Source organism: Populus trichocarpa, chromosome 13 (genome assembly GCF_000002775.5).
Source record: "Populus trichocarpa isolate Nisqually-1 chromosome 13, P.trichocarpa_v4.1, whole genome shotgun sequence".
Taxonomy (NCBI): Eukaryota; Viridiplantae; Streptophyta; class Magnoliopsida; order Malpighiales; family Salicaceae; genus Populus; species Populus trichocarpa.
The window spans coordinates 4088695-4109929 of NC_037297.2; the positions used below are offsets into that span (position 1 = coordinate 4088695).

The 21235-nt window shown below is 34.2% G+C and overlaps 3 protein-coding genes and 1 long non-coding RNA gene across 5 annotated transcripts; 2 read left to right on the top strand and 2 right to left on the bottom strand.

Moving 5' to 3' along the window:
• Positions 1 to 530: 530 nt before the first annotated feature.
• LOC7489661 (protein EMBRYO SAC DEVELOPMENT ARREST 30) lies at positions 531 to 8114 on the bottom strand. Its single transcript, XM_002319649.4, has 11 exons — positions 7701 to 8114; positions 7399 to 7627; positions 7205 to 7298; positions 5986 to 6056; positions 5817 to 5905; positions 5482 to 5725; positions 4681 to 4793; positions 4413 to 4503; positions 4022 to 4150; positions 2113 to 2666; positions 531 to 1485 (listed from the first exon to the last, which is right to left on the bottom strand). Exons 2-11 carry the CDS (start codon positions 7573 to 7575, stop codon positions 1029 to 1031), a joined length of 2019 nt encoding a protein of 672 aa, XP_002319685.3. The 5' UTR covers positions 7576 to 7627; positions 7701 to 8114; the 3' UTR covers positions 531 to 1028.
• Positions 8115 to 12349: 4235 nt separating this feature from the next.
• On the top strand, positions 12350 to 13536 carry LOC18104118 (40S ribosomal protein S5-2). Its single transcript, XM_006375826.1, has 4 exons — positions 12350 to 12452; positions 12562 to 12676; positions 13184 to 13348; positions 13482 to 13536. The coding sequence occupies exons 1-4, from the start codon at positions 12350 to 12352 to the stop codon at positions 13534 to 13536; spliced, it is 438 nt and encodes a 145-aa protein (XP_006375888.1).
• A 2667-nt stretch (positions 13537 to 16203) lies between these two features.
• On the top strand, positions 16204 to 18786 carry LOC127904228 (uncharacterized). 2 transcript variants are annotated; one of them, XR_008057159.1, is made up of 2 exons: positions 16204 to 16582; positions 18446 to 18786. It is a non-coding gene; the product is annotated as an uncharacterized LOC127904228 (long non-coding RNA). The 2 variants fall into 2 exon arrangements; XR_008057158.1 differs by having other exon boundaries at positions 18462 to 18786.
• LOC7489662 (transcription repressor MYB5) lies at positions 18188 to 20196 on the bottom strand. Its single transcript, XM_002319650.4, has 2 exons — positions 19651 to 20196; positions 18188 to 19076 (listed from the first exon to the last, which is right to left on the bottom strand). The coding sequence occupies exons 1-2, from the start codon at positions 19950 to 19952 to the stop codon at positions 18464 to 18466; spliced, it is 915 nt and encodes a 304-aa protein (XP_002319686.1). The 5' UTR covers positions 19953 to 20196; the 3' UTR covers positions 18188 to 18463.
• Between the last annotated feature and the right edge of the window lie 1039 nt (positions 20197 to 21235).

Below are 21235 nucleotides of genomic sequence, written 5' to 3' on the forward strand. Positions count from 1 at the left end.
ACAACAAGGGTGCTTAGCCTCATCTTGGTCTTGTCTATTGTATAAATGTATCATGAGTTGTGAGATTCACCTTTGTAACCATCCCGGCAATTTGTCGATTTATATTTGAAGTTATTTTTATGATTATTCCTGCAAAGCAATTTTCTCACCCTGTATGGTTTCCGATTGTAAAACATTTCTCAAGTTAAATATGGAGTTGTTGTATTGGAGCTATGAGCCATCCTCCAGAGAGGATAAGAGGAAGAAGGCCCGCCTGCGAACAGCTAATTGCGAAGGCTCGGTAAAACTGCCTTTTTCCTTGCTGGTTTGCAAACCGAGGTGCAGATTAGCCGTGCGACCTCATCATCCCTCATTCCTGAAACTGCACAGGTTAAATGTGCCAACCATCTCGTGTAGGTTTGCACTCTGTAAAACAGAATTATCTGAGCAGGCAGGCCATTGAACTTGTAACATTGTACGATGATGACATGATAACATCCGCATATGTTTTTTGTTTACCTCCAATTGATGGAATTATAAAAGTTGAGACAAAAAAAAAAGAATCATTTATCATTGAATTTTGTTGGAATCAACTTTACACTCTGACATGACATTCAGTTCAAGGAACAGAAATTAAAGTTTCAGATACCAAAAAGATCTTCAAGCATTGCAAGCTGTCCAATACAACATTCCCACGTTTAAGCTCCTCTGTGCTGAAACATCTCTCCAACGGGGGCAATCCTGTTTCGGCAACAGTCTGCAATAAGCTTATCTGGAAGGCATCAGTCAGGCTCACTATCGTCACGTTAATAAAAGTGTCGTATGAAGGTATACAAATATTTTTCTTTTCTATATGTGAAGGTATCCGTGAATCTACCAGGAAAGAATAAATCTTAATATTTCCTTCAAAACACTAGTTGGAACTATGAAAAACGACCTTGGACTTGTCACCCCATCCCCAAAACTTTACATCCCAGACGATATTGCTGAAAAGTTGACTACTAGCTTCAATTATAAAAACACAAGTCATATCATCAGCAAGTCCGCTTCTAGTCATTAGGATCCCATTCATCATCCTGATCCACGGGTAGTTGAGTAAGTCTACTTTTAACTGCATTGTCATCAGATTCTTGCTGTTCAACACCATCATTTTCATATTCTAACTCGTTATTACCATTACTACCATCTTCTGCCACTGCTGACTCTAAGTGAGCATCTTCCTGACTATGCTTCATCCATGTTGGGCACTCGTCCTCTCCTCCATCTAGTAATCGTCCATCATTACCTTTTACCTGTTTTGGAACCTCTGCAGAAGGAATTCTACAAGAGCATTCAGGAAGCGGGTGAGACAGGAATGTGGTTGGCTTTGACAGAAGGGATTGCCTGATAAGGCCATCTTCACTCAAGCATTTGTTGAGATGTTCCCTTACTGAAAGTTTCCAAGAATAGTTGAGATGGTAGTACATGTTGTCACGGGTAATGTTGAAAAGTTCTGCAAGAACTCTCCTGTTTGAAGAACCAACAACGCATCAGAATGATTTTTTCTATTTTATTAAATACAAGTGGACATCAAGAAGATATATCAAGATTGCCAAAAACAGAAAAACTTAAGTACATGGTGTAAAAAATAGAAAATAAGCAGATAAACCAGCAAAAGATATTTAATTAAACGAAAATTATGATGGATCGCAAAAACATGCGATAAAGAAAATCGCAAAAATTTGCAAGTCTTTTTTTCCCTGGCATCCTAGAATACCTCTCTTGTGGCAATCTCAATATAACATGATTATTATTATTTGGGAAGTGTAGCCATCTGAGATGATTACTCTCTAAAAGAGCAGGAGGAAAAATATTGATTTTACTCAACTCAAATCTATACATACATATTCTTGTGTGAGAATGAAAATGCAGGCTGATATCCTTTCTAAAAAATCTGAGAGCATCTATTGCATTCTTAGCAAATCTTTCCTTCTCTTTCAATCATAGTCAGGTAGCTGAGGAGATTCATCCACATTATGCTTCCATTTTGTGCATTAGAACATATTGTATTGAATAAATTTCCATGGAATCATTCAATAGCTTTTAAAAACTAACCCATTTGAAGTTCATAATAAGAGTTTTTGCACATCATACCTGTCTGGCCGATATGTTATAGAAGAAGCACTCTCGTATAGCCGCTGTCCCATGACCAAGCTTGAGAAGTCTGGCCATCCACTACCATCATTATGAAAACCAGGAAAGAATGCATCTGCTTCCACTGAGACAATATAATCGAGAGCATCCCAGAGTAACCTGTGTGCTTGCATCCTCAGATCTACAGGTGAAGGGTCTGGTTCTGTGTCAGACTCAGTGATCCAACCATACCAGCCTTCTTTTTCATGTTGATAGATGGGTCTGTCAGGAGGTGGAGGAAGGGGACGAGGCCGAGGGCCTGCCATATTCCACTCTTCTTTAAGTTGTTCCTCACTTTTGGTAGGAGGTGGCTGAAAAGGATTCAGAGGAAGAGGTGTTTCAGGACCAACCAAATCAGACAGTTCTTGCTTAGTGCACACCCGAGTGCGATCCACAGTGTTGGAGAACATGGCACGCAGAGGGATCAAAACACGCTGACCACCGAAAGTTTCAGAACCAGCCACATATATCACTGTTCTGTTAGGATAGCCCATCGTTTGAAGGAGAAGACCAACCTGAAAATATTTTAGACAGAACAAGAAATTTCAGCTGCAAACGACCATTATGAAGAATATGAACCACAAAGGGAATACATGCTTTTCTGCAGACATTAATCCTTATTTATGTAACAGAAAGCATCAGTTCCAGATTGAAGATAGCTGGCCTAAAACCCTGAATAAAGAGGTTGCAGTAGAAATGGTCATATCTTGGTCGACAGTGCTATAAATAATAGGGAGTATATGAGAACCACTTGAATTATAATTTTTGAAGCATATGAGAAGAGTATAAGGAGTACAATGAAATACAAACTTTTATTGTAAGATAAACTAGAAAATTGAACTTACTGCTCTTTAAAAAAAATATGATAGAACTGTATGGCCTTTTAAATTATAAACATGAACTTATCTATCCTTTTCCCTGGTCCCTACCATTGATTTGGGCTGAGGCTTAGTCATTGTTGTTGTTGTTGCTGTTGTTGTTGTGTCATTGATTTGTGTTCTTTCTCTTAGATGTTGGATTGTAAAATAGAGTATTCCAATCAAGCCTTTTTTCGTCATAAATCATTCCTTTCCTGCCTTTTTGAAGTCACAAGTATTCGAAAATTTGTTTTACCAAAGGGTATTTGGAAAACTAAAAAGACCCTGCAAAGTTGAGTCATTCATCTAGATAGTAACGTTTGATAAGATGAAAACTAATAATTTGTTGCAAGTTAGAGCACCTCTCACAAAAGCCTTCCTCCTATGATCTGTGTAATATGCTACCATGCTAGAAGTGTCAACTTTGGGTTGCCCAATGATGGTGGATAGAGAAACTTAGCCGGTTCTGAGCTTGAAACAGGATTGCTGTCAATTTGTGGGTTTTTGGAGGAAGGAGCATATGACCTTGGGGTGATGTAGTGTCTTATTTGGAACGTTGGATGGAGAGAAAGAGTAGACGTTGTTAGGATAAGTCAACCTCTAGAAAATTGGTATGCAATAGAATAAAACTTCTAGCTTCTTTGCAATGCAATGCAATGCATGGGACTTCTAGGGTGTTTGAGTTTCAAAGTTAATTTAGGGGGATTAGACTATCTTTTATATTGAATTTTTGTTATTTTTTCTCATTCTCTATTTGGAGGATGTCTCCAACTTGTACATTTTTTTTCCTTTTCTATTGATAATTTCCTCAATGTGAAAAACAAAATCCCTACTAAGAGGCAAGAAACTTTAAGGATTTGAATTACTATGAAATCTACAAATGATTTGGTAAAAATAATTCAAATTCTGGGGAGTGCCGACAATGTGCAAATAGCCAAATTCCAGTCTAGATAAAAAGTAAGCATGCATTGAACAGTTTGGACTTGAAAGTTAAACCTTAACCCTGAGCATACCTCTTCTGGCATGAGGGGGCATGACCCATTGTCTCTATGGATGTGTGAGTCTACACCTAGCTCACCATTAAGAATCCCTTGCTTAATCATCTGTGCCCTTCGATACTGTATAAGCTCAGCGTGAACATCCTAGAAGAAGTGCCAAGTTAGAAAATGGAGTTAGCAAAATTAGATAACTCAATGAAATATTGGCATAGTCTATCTTCATCTTTGTTTGAGGTAGAAATTCATATAGATAGAGTATCAGAAAATTGAAATTCCAACCACTGAAATTTCTGACCAACTAAATAGCAAAATAAGTAATAAAAATTAAAAGAAATGAAACTGAAACATTAAAATGCAACTTCGACTATGAAAATGATATAGAGGCGAAAAGGCTTGAACAACTAGCCTGGAATAGTTCTGCACAACCATGATATGCCAAAATGTTTCTCACCAAGCCAGGATGAAATGCAAGGAAAGGTTGACCAGATGCCCGTAACCTGTGGAAATGAGGTTAAAGTCAAGAACTGCAAGCAAATGCTTCATAAGTTGTGAATTCACATGCAATTTATTATGCAATGTGGGCTGTGTTCTTACAGAAAGTGCTACACCACAGATCTTGTAGTTTGCATTATAATTTTATTGGAAAGGAAAGGTGAGAAACTAATCAACTATACCTCTGAACCATCAACTGACCAACCATCTGAATTTCTCGGCGAAATTTTAGAGCATGGAATGCAACCCGACATCTAAGCCTCTGAAATTCGGACATGCTCGGTGGAAGAATTGACTGAGAAGAACGTTATTAACAGAGATTACAGCATTATCAAGAATAATTGATAGATGTCAACAGTGCCATGAATACCCAAATTCAATGCCCCAAAGTGAGGAGCCCCATTTAATTGCAAATGCCAAACTTTGTGAATATCAAATATGGTGGCCGCAAAGAACAAGAACAAACAGGCAGAAAGGGTAAAATAGCACCAAACAGTAACAACATTCCCATCAAGTTAACAAGGAGGTATCTGTTAAGTTGGGTAAAAATGCAGATAGGGCATTCTAAAAACAAATGGTAAATGAATCCAAAGTCCTCAATGTTGATGCAGGGAAATCCATTTCCTACCATTGAAGGTCAGAGCTTGTGGGAAGTAGAAAGGAACCATGACACTGATCTGACCGTGGTCATCAATAAGAGCATCACAACCTACAAGAATGGGTGCTAGATGGAACAGCATACTCCTATCATCGAAATGAGCATAGCCTATCTATGCATGGAGAATACAAGAAAATAATTAACAGTTATCATCCAAATACTAAAGTTTCTCCAAGCACAGGTCTTATCCCAGAAGAAAAAAATAGATGAGACAACAATCAATTATTTGGATAATTCTGAGTAGAAAAGTGGAGCTCTTTGAGATGAGAGCATTTGCACACCAACAAAAATCATTTATGACCTACATTTCAATAGATTCACCTACCTGCAGGCATCCTCCATCATGAAGAACTAGTCCAATAACCTTGGATTTCTTTAACACAGGCAAAATTTCTTTGACGTAGAAATTTGGAGAAGCAGATCTTTTGGGCTTATATGTACGGACCTCATTCCTTCGCCTGGCTGCTTTCAAATTCTCAGGCAGGCTCTTCACAATGTTTACATCATTTTTAAGTGATGCTATGAACTGATCTTCATCAAAGAGATATGAAAAACTCTTGAATTTGTAACTGTTTGAAATTCAGAAAAAAAAAATGGTAAGCTTTACGAGCACATGGAATAATGGTGAAACAAACCATTAAACTAGCTAAAATAAATTACCTAATGCCTTTTGATTGAAGACTTTCTTGAATCTCTGGAATGACAAGAGTAGCATTTAGAAGCCTGGATATGGTGACAAGATCACAGATCTAGAAAATTAACAGAAATGTTATGAACTCCCACTATAAATCATAATTAAAACAAGTCTAAAATATCAAATGAATCATACCGAGGATCTTATCTTCTCAAATCCACCAAAAATTTTTGCATAAATGTAACCATTGTTCCTTTCAGCTGGAACTGTAAAAAATCAAATAAAATATATGCAAAATAAAAATCAACACAGAGAGAAATTCTCAAATAAGGCTCATAAAGATCATGATATAACAAGCAAGACGGCAAGAGAACCAAGGAAATAAGCTCGTTGTTTAAATGAAAGCAAATGGGAAGCAAGATTGCAGCTTTGGTAAAAGCAATTTATTAGAAATCAAAATAATTAGAATGCTCTTTTCTGCACATTTCATATGGCATATATACACAGGTCTTGTAGAGAAGAAATGTTTCAATAATTCCACAAATAACGAGTTGACTAATTGGTTAGAGGTGCCAAGATAAGGGTAGGTCATGATTCGAATCTTATTAGGTACAAACTCTTCCTTGAAAGTTATCTATCCATGCCCATGAACGCAAGTCCAAGTTTTACCCAGTACAAGAGAATGGAGCAATTGCATGCACCACAGGTTTAACCTAGGTAAGGGTTTCCCTTCATCCAAAAATAAAAAATGTCACCAACATTTTCCACGATCTACTCTGAAACATATATGCCACCCAAATTTTTCACAGGCTTTTAAATAGATACTTCTGTAAGAGTATGTAAATAATATATTAAATATAGCGGTACACATTGTATACCCATTTACGTTCCATCAGATTATAAAAATATCTAACTAGATATGTACTGTTCTTTTCCAATTCAACACATCGCTATTTGTCAGAATAAGTAAGGAATTCCAAACCCATAAAAAGAACAGCTCTGACTCACAAGCAATATCAGCAAAATACAAGATCGCCCAATTGGAAATGACAAGGGGAAAGGTGACCAAACAGAATGATTTCTCAATTCCCTAAAACATGTATTCATTGAATACTCCCTCAGAAGCATGTCAAATGGGTACCAGAACCAACAAGAAATTACCTCAACCAAGCTATAAATTACATAAACCTCCCAAAAAAAAACTCAGCAACGTACTAATCCACCGTTCATTTAAATACACTCCTATAAAGCACATTGATCAAATCCATGTCACATTTCCAAATTCCACAGCAGCTAGCCACTAACCAAAAGAAACTCATCATTGAGAAATACCAGTTCAAAAAACCACATCATTGAAGATAAAAGAAATAGAAGTGTAAACACAAGAATAGACAATTTCATCAAAACCCATTACCAGGATAGTTGCTTCTTGGATTGGCATAAGGCTGCAATGATTTCAATGACATCACAGGCCCCCACAACTTCATATTTCTAACAAATCTATCACTCTGCCACATCAAGAAAAGGAAAGAAAAACCAGATAAAAAAAATAAACAAAAAATGCAGAAGACACAGAAAAAAGAATACAGAAGAAAGCAGAATCGAAACCTGTGGGGCAAAGATAGAAGCAGTGAAATCAAATCCATTAAAGGGCATTAAAGTAGATTGCATTGAATAAGCGCCTGAAAGCCTTGTAATAGAAAGATGAACCACCAAAGACACCATCGATAGCATCAATACAAAGAGTGCAATCCATTTTATCTTGGATATAAAGACCATCTTCATTCATGCCCAATTCTTCTTGAAATCCAAATACCCCAATTGTCTATTCAAATCCCTACACCAAAATCAAATCAAAACAAATCAAACAAGCAAAAGGAATCGAATTCAATTGTTGTTCAAAAACTTACAAGCTCCAGGAGTGATGAGGTCAAAACATGAGATTTGGGAGGAAAGTTGTTACTTTTTATAGTGTATTGGGGAGACGGGAATGGAAAAGAAATGAATTTTAGATTAGAAATGGAGATCGAATCAATCTAAAGAAAACAAAGTCCTATTAGCTTAGCACAAGAGTTAATATACTGCTATGGTATGGTATGGTATGGTATCTTGTGTTTTGTTGAACACACACACACACAATTCTCCTGTGATTGTGAAAGCAAGCTAGGAGGAGACAAAGTACGATTTTTGGATTTGGCAAGTACGATCTTGTGAAAGCAAGCCACTGGAGAAAAGGTGACCCTCTCTTTGTCTCTTCTCTGTAATAAAAATTAAATATTGTAAATATTAAAAACTTATCCAGGCCTCCTCCTCCTCCTCCTCCTCCTCCTCCTCCTCCTCCTGTCTTGAATTCGATTAGTTTTGCTTCTAGTAGTTGGTTTTTTTTTACGATAAAATTTAAAATGGGATTTAATTTAATATATATATATATATATATATATATATATATATATATATATATTATAGAAATTAGTGCTTCTTGTTTATTATACTTAGAAAAAAAATGATATTAAAAACACCTTTCCAAAATAGACATCCATTCATTTTTTTTACAAATATTTTAAAAAATAAAATAAATTGAATTATAATTTTTCCAAACATATAAATTCAACTTATCTATTAAATAAATTCAAATAAAAACTATAATTAAATACCATTATACTAGAAACAGCTCATAAAATAAAACATATTCAAAATAAAATTGAAATAAATTTAAGAAGTTTGTTAAAAATAAATTATTGAACTTGATGATTTATTTCAATTTGTTTTTTATAATGTGTCAAAATCACAACTTAATATTAAGTTGATGTTTAATTTTTTTTATCAAAAACTTTATTTTTTTATGTTTTAGTCTAGAAAAGAGTGAGAAAATCACTAAAAAATTTGAGGATAGAAAGCTTTTTAGTGGCTAGATTCTAGCCACAAATAATTTTGAATTTAATAATTATGGATTCAAATTTAAAAGAATAACACAATTAAAGTGGTTTTCATTTATAATAGTGCTAGAAAAGGGAGTTCAGATCTAAAAAAAATTATAATTTTGATTTAATTTTAAATTTTTAAGTAAATTAAAATATATTTTGTTGTTGGAAATGAATTTTTAGAGATCCTTCAGAAGTTTCTTTAATGTTATTAAGAAAATAGTTCAAAAATAAGTTTTTTTATCCACAAACTTAAACCTTGATTTTCTCATAGCTACTTTCAAGTTTCGAGCCCGTTTGGCTCTGCGGCTGCAGCTACGTTTTATTTAAAACGCAGTTCGCAGCTGTTTGGTTAAGGAAAAAAGTGATTTACTGTTCATTGGAGCTCACTGAATTTCTGCGTTAGCAACGCAGGAAAGGAAAAGCAGCCATTTCATACTTTTGTCACTGTTCACGTTAATTGCACTGTTCAATGAACAGTGCAATTAACATGAACAGTGCAAGAGATTGCACTGTTCACTTAAAAATAGTGAACAGTGTAATTCTCTTGCACTGTTCACTTGCACTGGACTCCTCCTTTTTTTTTCTTTTTTTTTAGGGTGTTAAGTTTTGTTTTTGTTAATTTTTTTAATATTTTTTTAAAAAAAAAACTAGTTTGGAGTGAATTTTATACATGATAATATTTTATCTAATTTTATTACACGCTAAAAAATTATGAAAACTGTAGTTCTTGTCGGATGAATTTTATACGTAATGGAATTGTAGATAGTTTAATAGAATAATAATTTTTTATATATATAAAGTATGATTTATTTCATGATGTTACCGCAATAGTTAAATCCACAATATTTAAATTAAAAACCATCAATATTAATATATATTTTTTAAAATTATTTTATAACCTCAATTTCAAAAACATTTTTAACCAAACACATTAAACTACTTTTTCTTCGACCTCAATTTTAACCACAGTTTTAACCAAACACCTATTTTTTCAAACGAACCACAACTAAAAATATTTTTTATAAAACAACTTTTTTCAAATCACAATTATAACAGTTACCGCAATACCAAACACACTCTTCAACAATTGAAAAAAGTTGCAGATGGATATCATATGGTCTTCTAAAATAGGTGACACGTCATCAGTTCAGTTTAGAAAAAAATTAGAGCAGACAAAATATGGTCCGTCCATTAAGGAGAAAAAGAACATGCATATTGCCATATTGGTCTAGATTTGCAAGCCCAGATGCACTTGGATTTTTTGAATTATAGCCCAAGTACATGGACTCATTATTCCAGCCCAAGCATGTGTGTCCATTCATTTTATAATGGCCCTTCATTTTTATTTTTATTTTCATTTTGTAACAATATTCTTTTAATAATTTTAATCTAATATGCCATTGTTTTCAAATAATATTAGAGTTTTTATAGTAATATTAAAAATCACTTTTTGAATAATTATATTTTAATATAATATGTATAATTATCTAAAATATTTACTCATGAATATTCAATGCAAATGAAATATCTATTTCATTTTTTTATATATATTGCCAATTTTTTTATGTAATATTTTTTTTTAAACTATTATTCTTATATATTTAAATGCATTGCATCAAAATTATTAATTTAAAAACTTATTTGTTTTTTTATCAAAACTTTCTTATAAGATTATGATAAGTTTTTATTTTAAAAAATAATATTTCAAATAAAAAAGACATTTTTTTTTAAAAATGAACACATGAATAAGAAAAAACGTTTCAATTAAAGAGATTTATTTATTTATTATTTTAAATCATTTATTGTTTTTTAGATATTTATGTTAATTGCTGTTAGTTTTTTATGCAATAATCTACATTGCTAAAAGGAAATATATGTTTAAAGTTACATTGATAAGAAAAGGATAATTAAGACTAAAAAATAATAAATTTTCTATAAAATTTAAATCAATTCTTTTCTTACAAAAATTAATTTTTTTCCTATATAAGTAAGTAAAATTTTTAGAAGAACACATCACAGTACATCTATATTTTGCTCTTTATAAGAAATACTATCTTCCTATTTTAGTTTTTAATTCACGTTAATAATTTTTTTTAATTTATTATTTTATATATTTTATAATTTATTTTATTAAACATAAACATAATTTTCAATTAAAAGTTTTAACGATGCCAAAAGGCTGTGTTTAGAATGTCTACACATGCTTTTCTCTCTCTCTTTTTAATTAAAAATTAACTTAAGCAACTTACCGTGTAAGTAATATTAAATTATTTGAATCTTGAAGAGTGTAGCTCAACTGGTCAGGTCTTAAGTTTGATCTCTAGAAGTTACCAGTTCAAGTCCCACAAACCTCAAAGTCACTGAAGATTTATATAGTCGTTAACTTTAGAACCCATAGAATTAGTCAAGATGCGTACAAACTGGCACGGACACCCATACTAATTTTAAAAAAAGTATTGAATTATTTGATTTACAATAATCATTTTTGTGATAAGAAACAACTTCAAAACCAATATTTCTTTCAATTTTAGTTTTAGTTTTAGATGATAATTTGATTTGATCTCATTTATTAAACAACCATTCGGTGGGTTTGTTTCATTAGCAAGGATCTTTAAATATTTATCAAGAGATCATCAATTCAATTCCAAGCTTTCACATTTCATGTAAAATGTGATCAAGTTAACTTCTCTTATTTATGTTTGTGTTCCAGATTAATCATTTGACGTGGCGGGTCCTAAAACCCAGCTCTCCAGCGCTTCTAACATTATCAAGAAGTCACTAGCATTCATGTACATTGATTTGTCAAGTAAAAAAAACTGCCATGTGGGCTAGGGCAAGAAGGTTAGATATTGACACTTCAGCCATGGCCTGGCCGTAGTATAATTGAGTCGGGCTGTCGAGGAGGATTTTCGACGGGCCGGCCTGGCTAATGATCACGTCGAGTCCATAAAACGAAATTGGCTCAAAAGTTCCAGAATGCATCTAATCGAGCACTATCATTCAACATGATGGCAATCAATTCAGGTAATTCTGAACCCTATTGTTAATTATGATAGCAGACGTACAGGTATTTAAGAATCTTGAGTTAAGACTTCACCAGATCAAATTAAGAGGCTAGATCATTCATTTCCTTCACTTTTGTGTAGTTGAGTGTTCAAAATTAATATATTCTTTCATGTAGAACAGTACATAAAATCTTAACTTCATGAAAGACAATGAGGGGAGGGGATGGGATAGACATTCTTAACAAAATCTATGCTGTAAAAGAAAATATGCATGCAGTGTTAGTAATTACTACCATGATCTATGCTGTAAACAAGCGAGGAATGCAGCAATTCTCTTTGTAATCCCTTTCATGTCCCTTAAGATTAGATCACCTAATTAGATCACCTTTATCTTTATTTGGGTTTGCCAACTTCATTGCAATTTAATGAGTTATTGTTTTTATCCAGAAATTGGCAATATAATCATATGCTGATTCACTTGCCAGCACACTAGTTGTTTCCATCTTTTTCTATAAATATAGCTAGGCCCTGTAGTATCATGGCTCTTGTACTCACCAATCTACCTTTTCCCTATTTTCTTCTCTAAACTCTAGCCACCCATCATCATATCATGGCTGCAGATGGCTGGGAATGGCACCTGCTCCTCATCAGGATTATGATGCATACAAAAAGGAGCTTCCGATCTTTGATGTGAAGCTGTTCAACAAATGGACCTTTGAACATTTGCATGCAAGTTCTAAAATATAGACACATGTATGTGAAGGTGAATCTGCTTAACAAGTTACACACACACACACACGCACATATATATGATTGCTTTCTTTTGTATTTTAATTTGGCAGGTCTAGAGGATTATTTTAGGGGTGATGCAACCAAGCATGCTACTTATATACCGCTTACGGGCGGAAGGTACTCGGCAAAGCGGTTCAGCAAGGCTCAATGCCCCATTGTGGGAAGGTTGGTAAACGCATTGATGCATGATGCTCGGACGCAACAATGGCAAGAAGTTGATGGCAGTCAGGATTGTGAAGCATATATGCTATGGAGATTATCAACCTTCTTACTGCCCAAAACCCCGTTCAAGTCATTAATGATCCTGTTGCTAGAGATCCAATAAATGATTTCTTGCATTTGATAAATTGTGCACACAATAAATCATCAATTCATTCTTTTTATGGCTTACCATTTTGCAGCATCATTATAGAGATACTCTTTACTTTATTCGTAATTTTCAATGTCTCTGTTTATTACTTCAAATATTTTTTTTCGTGTTAAAAGTTTTGGAGTATTTTGTAACAACAAATAGAACTCAATTTCTAATTCTTGCCCTTCCTGGTTTTCAGGAAAGATGATCAAAGGACTTAATGCTCATTTTAATTTAAATTAAATTGACTTATATATATATATATCATAAAACTAACTAGATCTGGTCGATTTTTGGTATTTGTTTGTGTGTCAACATAGTGGTCCAAGAGAAGATGCGACACGAATTGGCGCAGCAGGTGTGGTTAGGAGGCAAGCTGTTGATGTCTCTCCACTTCGCCGTGTGAACCAAGCAATATATCTTCTTGTCACTGCTGAATGTTTGGCTGATGAATTGATTAATGCTGCCAAGGGATCTACTAACAGGTATATATATATATGCACATGAACATTCCGAGAGGAAATTAATTTTGTGATTGTCAAGACTATTTAATTTCCTACCTTGCGAAGGAAAAAAAAACATTTAGTAATAATTTATATATATTATGTTTATGAACAGCTATGCTATCAAGAAAAAGGATGAGATCAAAAGAGTTGCCAAGGCTAATCGTTGAGATTGGACTCATTCTCCTGGTCAAGTAGTTAAGGGATCATGATACCAGCTTAATTATGTGATGCGAATCCTAGTGGAATTGAATAGAATTCGTAAACCCAAAATCTATTTAACCCAAGTTTGCTGAAATTAAAATGAGTTTATTATAATGAAAAACATGCTCCAAGACAACAAGATTATAAATCAACTCAATCACAACGGCTACACCTGCAGACAAGCAAAAGGAGTATAAATTCACAATAAAGATTGGTCAATTCTTTGAAGAATTGAAAGTTCAATTAAGAATTAAGATTGACAACCAAAAGTCGACAAAAATCAGAATATTATTAGCAAAAAAAAAAGTGCTAAAAATTATTCTCGAGAGTATTTATACTTTAAACCAAAAACCCTAGTTTCCCTAATAGTTCACATATAAACCAATTTAAATAATAATCAAATCAAGCTAAAACTAGTCCAAACTAATTAAAATAAACAAGTTTGAAACCCAAACAAGTGTTTCCTCATAAAATAAAGAAAGTTTAATAGCCCAACTAATTTAATAAGACAAATTCGATTATTTTCGTATTTTATCTGGTAGTAACAAAGTCCAACTTCAAACGGATAGTTCTCTCTTGTATTAAAGAATTAGAAGGCGTGCCATATTCCATTGGAAAGTTATGGAAGTCTAGTTTCCAGCGCAACTAGAATCACCTCAAAATTTGACATGTAGCTCCAGTTATGATAAAATAGATAGCGAAAGGTCAAATTGTCCGAATCTAATCTTCTTCTCTCAATCCTTGTGTAATGGTCTTGGTTCCACCAACAAACCCTTCTTGAACATGAATAAGATTAATCACAGCTTTCTCCTCATTAATTAATATCCTCTTGAAGTTCACTTTAGCCCACGTATCTTGAAGAAGTCTATTAAAAGCCTCTTTGAACCTCTTATCTCTAAGCCTTGTAACTGAACCAACCAGAACCTCTAATGAATCCTTTGGTGCTTGGATTGCATCACCTACTAGGTGTGGATAGCATAGGTTAGGACCATGTTACCTCGACATACCAAACATACTTAAATAGTTAATCAAATAGAAGTAAGATAACTTCATGAGTCTTATCCAGGTTGAAGACCATTACGGTACCCTTACTTCTCCATCTAACGTTAAACAAAGGATGTGTGCTCTTAGATAGTGTTGTACTATACATAGGTATACATCCATATTCAATATAAAAATGACAGACTAAGTATGAAAGATAGACAAAGAAAATAACAAATAAATTAAAGCAAATTAAACAAACACATTAATGATAAAAGCTAAAAAAGTAAAGTCTTGTCCTAAGATCCCTAGTTTAGTGCAATTCAATTGCACCCGACATCCGACAAAGAAAGGCTTTTTTATGTAGAAGGGGAAAGGTCTTATATTAAAATAAATCATCACCTAATATTATGGTTGTTAGAAAACTCTAACTACTCTTCAAAATTCTAAGGTAAAGGACTTGATATGTTATCACCCTAAAACATCCTACTACAAGTAAGCTACATTGCTACTTGTCTTTTATTTCTAATAGTCTATTTTGCATAATACTAGTAATCTATCTACATGGATCAGAATGAATTTACTACAATGAGTTAAACCTTAAGAGGTTGATTTAAGCCTAATTATTTTAAGGTCTGGATCATCTTTATCACTCTTAGAAATTATATTTTGGTAATACTTGGTGAATTGATATGTCTACAACTAATGACTCGTGATCATGATGTATAAGCAATAGTCTATTAAGTCAATATGCCAATGAATAACCAATAGGCTTATGTTGAGCTCATTAATTAAACCCAATCCAAATTCTAGAAAGAGTCCATTAAGGGTGAGTAAAAAGACTGAAAAACCGAGAAAATCGGAAAAAAATAACCGAAAAAATTGAAGTTTGAAAATAAACCGATTAAAATTTTGAAAAAACCGACCGGTTCGGTTTGGTTTCGGTTTTATAAGCCTGAAACCAAAAAAACCGAACCAAACCGAACCCAAACTGAAAAAAATCAGAAAAAAACCGAGCCAGAACCGAAAAAAAACCGAGCCAAACCGAAAAAAACTGAGCCAAAATAAAAAAAAACGAGCCAAACCGGTTTGAATTGGTTTTTGTCCTAAAAAACCAAACCGAACCGAAACCGGTCGGTATGAACTGGTTTCGGTTCGGTTTTAGTTTTTTTTTTAATTCGGTTTGGTTACTTTTTTTTATAAAAACTGAATCGAACCGAAAATAATCACCCTTAGAGTCCATGAATAATATCTTAGTAATGTTTATCTATCATATAGTATCCAAGATTTACTTGTAATGTTTACTGAATGAAAATTATATGCTACAGTCTTATTCAAGCAATGATATATTTGAGTTTATCTACTTGTTCTGGACTTAATTAACATGATTTTTAATTAAAATTAAAATTAAAATAATTTATGTAATTTTTTAAAAGATGATGTTATTGACTTAATTTGTTAAAGAAAATTTCTGAAAACACCACTGAATACATACTCCTAAGTAAGAATAAAGAAACCTAATTAAAAAATAAAAACAATTATAGACACTCAAATAAAAAAATTAAAATAGAGATAAGTTTATATAAGTACAGCATCAAAATTTTCATTATGTCATTAAAATATCCTTAAAGCCTATCTTTTTTTTTTCTTTACTTGGAATGAGCAGCGTCGAAAGAGGCTCGGTTGAAACATACAAAGTCATGTCCAAAAGAAGGGTAGGTCCATCAAATTAGCTATGTTTCTCAGTTAGAACGTTTGGTCATTAAAAAACCAAAAAAAATGAATGTGGTCACAAAATCTCTCTCTCACACGACTACAAAATTACGTTCTGTTTCCCTATATTGATCATATTTGGTTGTGCTTCGGATTTTTTGGGTAATTCCTAAACAAATTTTTCAAATTTTCATTCTCTTTCCACAAATTTGTGCTCCTGGCTTGCTTTGTGGGATGGAGAAATGTTGTGTGATCGAGAGCAATTATGCATGTTGCTGTACTACTAGCTGGAGCAGGTGAGAGATTTCATGCTTCTAGGTGAGTACTCCGCACTGAATTATTTATATGATTGCTCTATTGACTTGTGCTTGATATATTGTTCTCCATTTTTATGCTTTGACAATAGAAATTGAGTTATCTTCTTTCTCAAATGTCAATTGATCATATAATATCAGCGTTCGTGCTGATTTCTAAGATCAACAAGCTATCATATAGAGTTTATAGTATGTGCCATCATTTCACTCTCACCATTTGATATATCCATCTTCAAGGGGGTGTTCATTGGTCTTGGGCGTGGAAGCATCGATCATAGACATGTTTTCTATGTTGTATTCCCTCTTGTTCATGTCATTGTGCAACATAAACCTATGTATTGAGTGATTTTCTATATTAGAAACCTAATTAACTAGAAATCTTGATTGATTGGTTCCTCTTGCAATCAACTGATCCGTTGTCGCATGTAATTCGAGAGGAGAAAGGTTGAAAGAGGACGGTATATACTAGCTGGTTAGTGGCCTTAATTAATCGGATTACATATAGAGTTATGGAGTTAAATTAAATACACTAGCAAAACGTGCAGCAACCTCAACAGAGAGGGTGCATCCATGAGTCAAACGTGGTGCTACCATGCATACCCCCACCTACCTACATGTATCAACCTCGCTCACATGCATAACTTTTACCTGCCTTTCATAGTGGGTTAAACAGGACAACATTCAGCTCCTAACCATATTTTGTATCTTTCTACTTTTTGCTTCTCTCAAAGTACAGAAAGCTACACCGTATCCTTGTCCATGAAGCTCAGATTGAGAAATCCTATTTTTTTTATTTGTAATTAAGGTTTATAACGTGTTTTCTTTTTCTATTGAGAAAATTTAAGGTGTTGAAAAGATAATTAAGTGTTGTATAACATTAATTTAATTCCCCCAACGTTAATTTTATTTTTTTAACCTTAGATCTAACTTGTGACAAGTATTTGCCATTTTGATATTTTCAGTAGAGAACATACAACTTAACGAAATATTGTATTAATGTAATAATTATATTCTAAATTTTAGTGTTAGTTTCAAGTTTTAACAAGGTAATTAAACACATTATATGCTCCACCGCATCAAACATCCTTGATCAAGCACAGCAACATTACTCTGGGAGCTCATACCAAGATCATCATACGCTCATATAATTAAGATCATAATTATAATTATGGATCATCGTGATCATAATTAAGATCCCACAACTGAAGTTCAATAACATAATTACATAAGCTCATATAACATTTTTACTGTTTAATTTATGATCGTCTGGGCTTGACTTGACCTACTTGTATTATGTCTACACGTACTATGTACAAACTTCAAGGACCTCGATTTTGTGGAAGTATTTCTTTCATATACGTAACAATAACAATATTTAACCTCTGCACACATCATGGCCCATATTCATGCATGGAGTATTTCTTCACATGCATAACAGTAGTAGAGATCTACTTCTACTACATATCCTATTCATCATATCAGGTGCAAGCACATCATCTCCTCTTCGTGTATACATAGCTAGGTACTATCTTAATTAGGTTTAATTGCTGAAGTTAATTATCAATGTTTGGATCAAGTCTAAGCTTACATAAAAAAAAAATTAAAGGGATTAATTAAGAGGGTGTTTGCTAGAGATAGAACACTTTAATCTTAAAACAACAAGGTCCTTGGTTGTCTATGAGATAGGATCTAAAGGAACAAAAAAAACCAATCAATAGTTCTTACAGTATAGTGATACTGATACATATACATCAACTTAAACGTACAGGCATTCCATGTAAGTACAACACTCACAAGAACAACATATATAACACAAATTAGCACGTATTTATAGTCGTAACAAACCAGTCTGATTTTCTATATATAGAAATCTTCTGCTGCAGGATCAAGCTAGATCATCACTATTTAACGCACCATCTTTCTCACCGAAAGCTGCCATTGAAGATGTGACTTCAGCTTCCCAAATACTGCCATGATGGAAAGCCTGTGAAGAAGAAATCACAGGTTGACCTGATGGTCCAATAATATTACACTGTTGTTGTTGTTGATACGCAAATACATTTTCATTGATCAGAGAATCCAGAAACAAAGAGAACGTGTCCTCATTTTCATTTCCAATGTAATCTTCCTCTTTGTTTTGTTCATGATGACTTTGTAACCCCTTATTAAAACCATCACAACTAGGCCAGTTTTTGGCACCATCATCAATGACCTGATTTGGAAACTGATCCAAGTTAGTTATTGTTAAGTTCTCAATTACTCTAGTGGCTGTAGCTCGATCGACCCTGGCATTCTCTTCTAGTGGAAAAGAATTAGGGTTGGAGTTTTGGGTGGGAGCAATATTGGCAATCTCTGATGAATTAGGGTTAGGGTATAAAGGCTTGTGGGTCCTTGGATCAATTCCTTGACTAATGAGCTTCTTGCTGAGATGGGTGTTCCAGTAATTCTTGATCTCATTATCTGTGCGTCCTGGTATCCTCCCGGCTATCAAAGACCACCTGAAAAGTGAGTGTACAAGATCACGGGAATAACAAAAAAAAATGAAGATTCATATTCTCAGATTCCAAGTTATTATAATTAATCTAAGTTAATTTGAAATTCAGACCCAAAAGTACATCTACTCTCTATTGAGAGAACAAGAAGGGGGTGCAACACAGTAAAATGTTGACAAACAAGTTGATGCACTACGATAGAAGCTTTGTTTATGAACTTCAGATAATCTGATAGATTCAAGAATCCAAAATCAAGATGAAAAGCTATGGCAATTAAGTGCATGAGTACATGCATACATCCATACATGATACATGGATATATGGAGAGACCATGAAAACAATTTGAAATATTTGTTATTTGAAACTCGAAGCTCATATATCCTGGTATTTTAGGGGAGAGAGAGAGAGGTAGAGCACAGTGAAAACCTAAAAAGCGATCAAACAAATTTAAAATAAATGACATCGAAACCTAATTACTCCATAAACTTTCCCCAGCTGATCATGATAGGAAGAAAAAAGAAGAAGAAAGAATTATCACCAATTCTAATTAATTCGATAAAATCCTTTTATAAATATATACCTGTTACCAAGCAACCTATGAAGCCTAAGAATGAGATCTTCTTCATCTGGGGCAATACGTCCTCTCTTAACAGAAGGCCTGAGATAGTTCATCCATCGGAGGCGGCAGCTCTTACCACACCTAAGAAGCCCTGCCTGCTTTGGCAGTGTACGCCATCGCCCTTCACCATCGTTCTTGATGTAGTTAGCCAAGAGCTCATCTTCTTCAGGTGTCCACGGTCCTCTCTTTATACCTACCTTGCTACAACATGGTGTGGGTGTACTCCTGCTCCTTGTTGAGTTCCTTGAGGATAGATTCCTCATTCCTCTGACTCCCTTTGTGTGATAAATTAGTTAGTACAGTGTCCTTGTGATCTGTCAAAAACGGAGGGTTTTGATGGGGATGGTGGATGTTGCTGTTTTTTCAAACGGATATATGGGAACTGTGAAGGAAGATATTTCGTGAAAAAGTTGGATGGAGACAGATGCTCTAAGGGGTGGGTGCTGTTTTTTTATACGAGCTTTGCGTGCTTTGTTTGTTCGGATCAAAACTTGAGAAGGGAATTTTGAAGCACATGACTTCGTGAATTGAATGGGTAGGTGGTGATAAAAAAAAAAAAAAAAAGAGCTTTTAAAAGTCTTCAGTACTACTTTTTATACTATCATTATATATTCTCAAATTCAAGTCAGGTTTAAGAGTTAAGAAATGGCAGTCGATTATACCGAGTGTCCGAAATTTGACTCAAGATGTGGTTAGGAATACTTGGCCTCGGACCTGGAATAAGGCGCTTAGGATTCTATCCAAGACAAATTCTAGAAGAGTAGGATTCCATCGAGGACTTCGTTTCGGTCGCTTGAGGTGCAAGCTAGGCCTAGGTTTGGGGAAGCATGAGGTCCCGTCCGTGATCGGTGATGGGATGCCCAGGGTTCAATCCATGACCAGTTCCGAGGTGCCCGAGGGTTTATTCAAGAGCTGTGACGGGGCACACAAAGGTTCGGCCAAGACTGATTTGGAATGCTTAGGTTCTAGGATATAGTAGTTAGGTTCACAGGCTTACTTTTTATTTTTACAAAAAAAATATTATAAAATTCTAAGACTCAAGAGAATTGTATCGTAACGCAGGATTCATTAGTCTTGACTCCTAACATCGGACGCAAAAGAATTGGATTCTAGCACAACACCCAAGAGAATTGGGTCTTGACCGGGATCTAATTTGCTTGGGTCCGGCATCAGGTCCCAAGGCTAATGGGTCCGGTGTCAGGATCTAATTTTCTTAAGTCCGGCGTCAAGACCCATTAGACGGCTAGGTCTATAGACCCTTCAGGACCCAATTTGCTTGGATGCAGCGTCCGGTCCTCTAGGGGGGTCTGCAGAACTAGACCCATGAGAATTGAGTCCTTACGTAGGACACATAGTCTTGGGTCAAGCGAGGTTTCAAGACCTAAGAGATTTGGGTCTGCGCTCCTGCAACACCCAAGCAACTTGGGTAAGACGTCCTTTCCAGCCCCAAGTTTCTTGGGTCTGGAAGGAGATATCTGATCCAAGTTAATAATAATAATAATAATAATAACAATTGATTTTACCCTTGAAATCAATTATATATTTT

Coding starts and splice junctions, on each gene's coding strand:
- LOC7489661 (XM_002319649.4), bottom strand. CDS start 7,575: ATGAAGATGGTCTTTATATCCAAGATAAAATGGATTGCACTCTTTGTA. Junction 7,299..7,398: donor CTTCTATCTTTGCCCCACAG/GTTTCGATTCTG, acceptor TTGATGTGGCAG/AGTGATAGATTTGTTAGAAA. Junction 2,667..4,021: donor GCCCCCTCATGCCAGAAGAG/GTATGCTCAGGG, acceptor AAATATTTTCAG/GTTGGTCTTCTCCTTCAAAC.
- LOC18104118 (XM_006375826.1), top strand. CDS start 12,350: ATGGCACCTGCTCCTCATCAGGATTATGATGCATACAAAAAGGAGCTT. Junction 12,453..12,561: donor CTTTGAACATTTGCATGCAA/GTTCTAAAATAT, acceptor TTAATTTGGCAG/GTCTAGAGGATTATTTTAGG. Junction 12,677..13,183: donor CAATGCCCCATTGTGGGAAG/GTTGGTAAACGC, acceptor GTGTCAACATAG/TGGTCCAAGAGAAGATGCGA.
- LOC7489662 (XM_002319650.4), bottom strand. CDS start 19,952: ATGAGGAATCTATCCTCAAGGAACTCAACAAGGAGCAGGAGTACACCC. Junction 19,077..19,650: donor CATAGGTTGCTTGGTAACAG/GTATATATTTAT, acceptor CTCACTTTTCAG/GTGGTCTTTGATAGCCGGGA.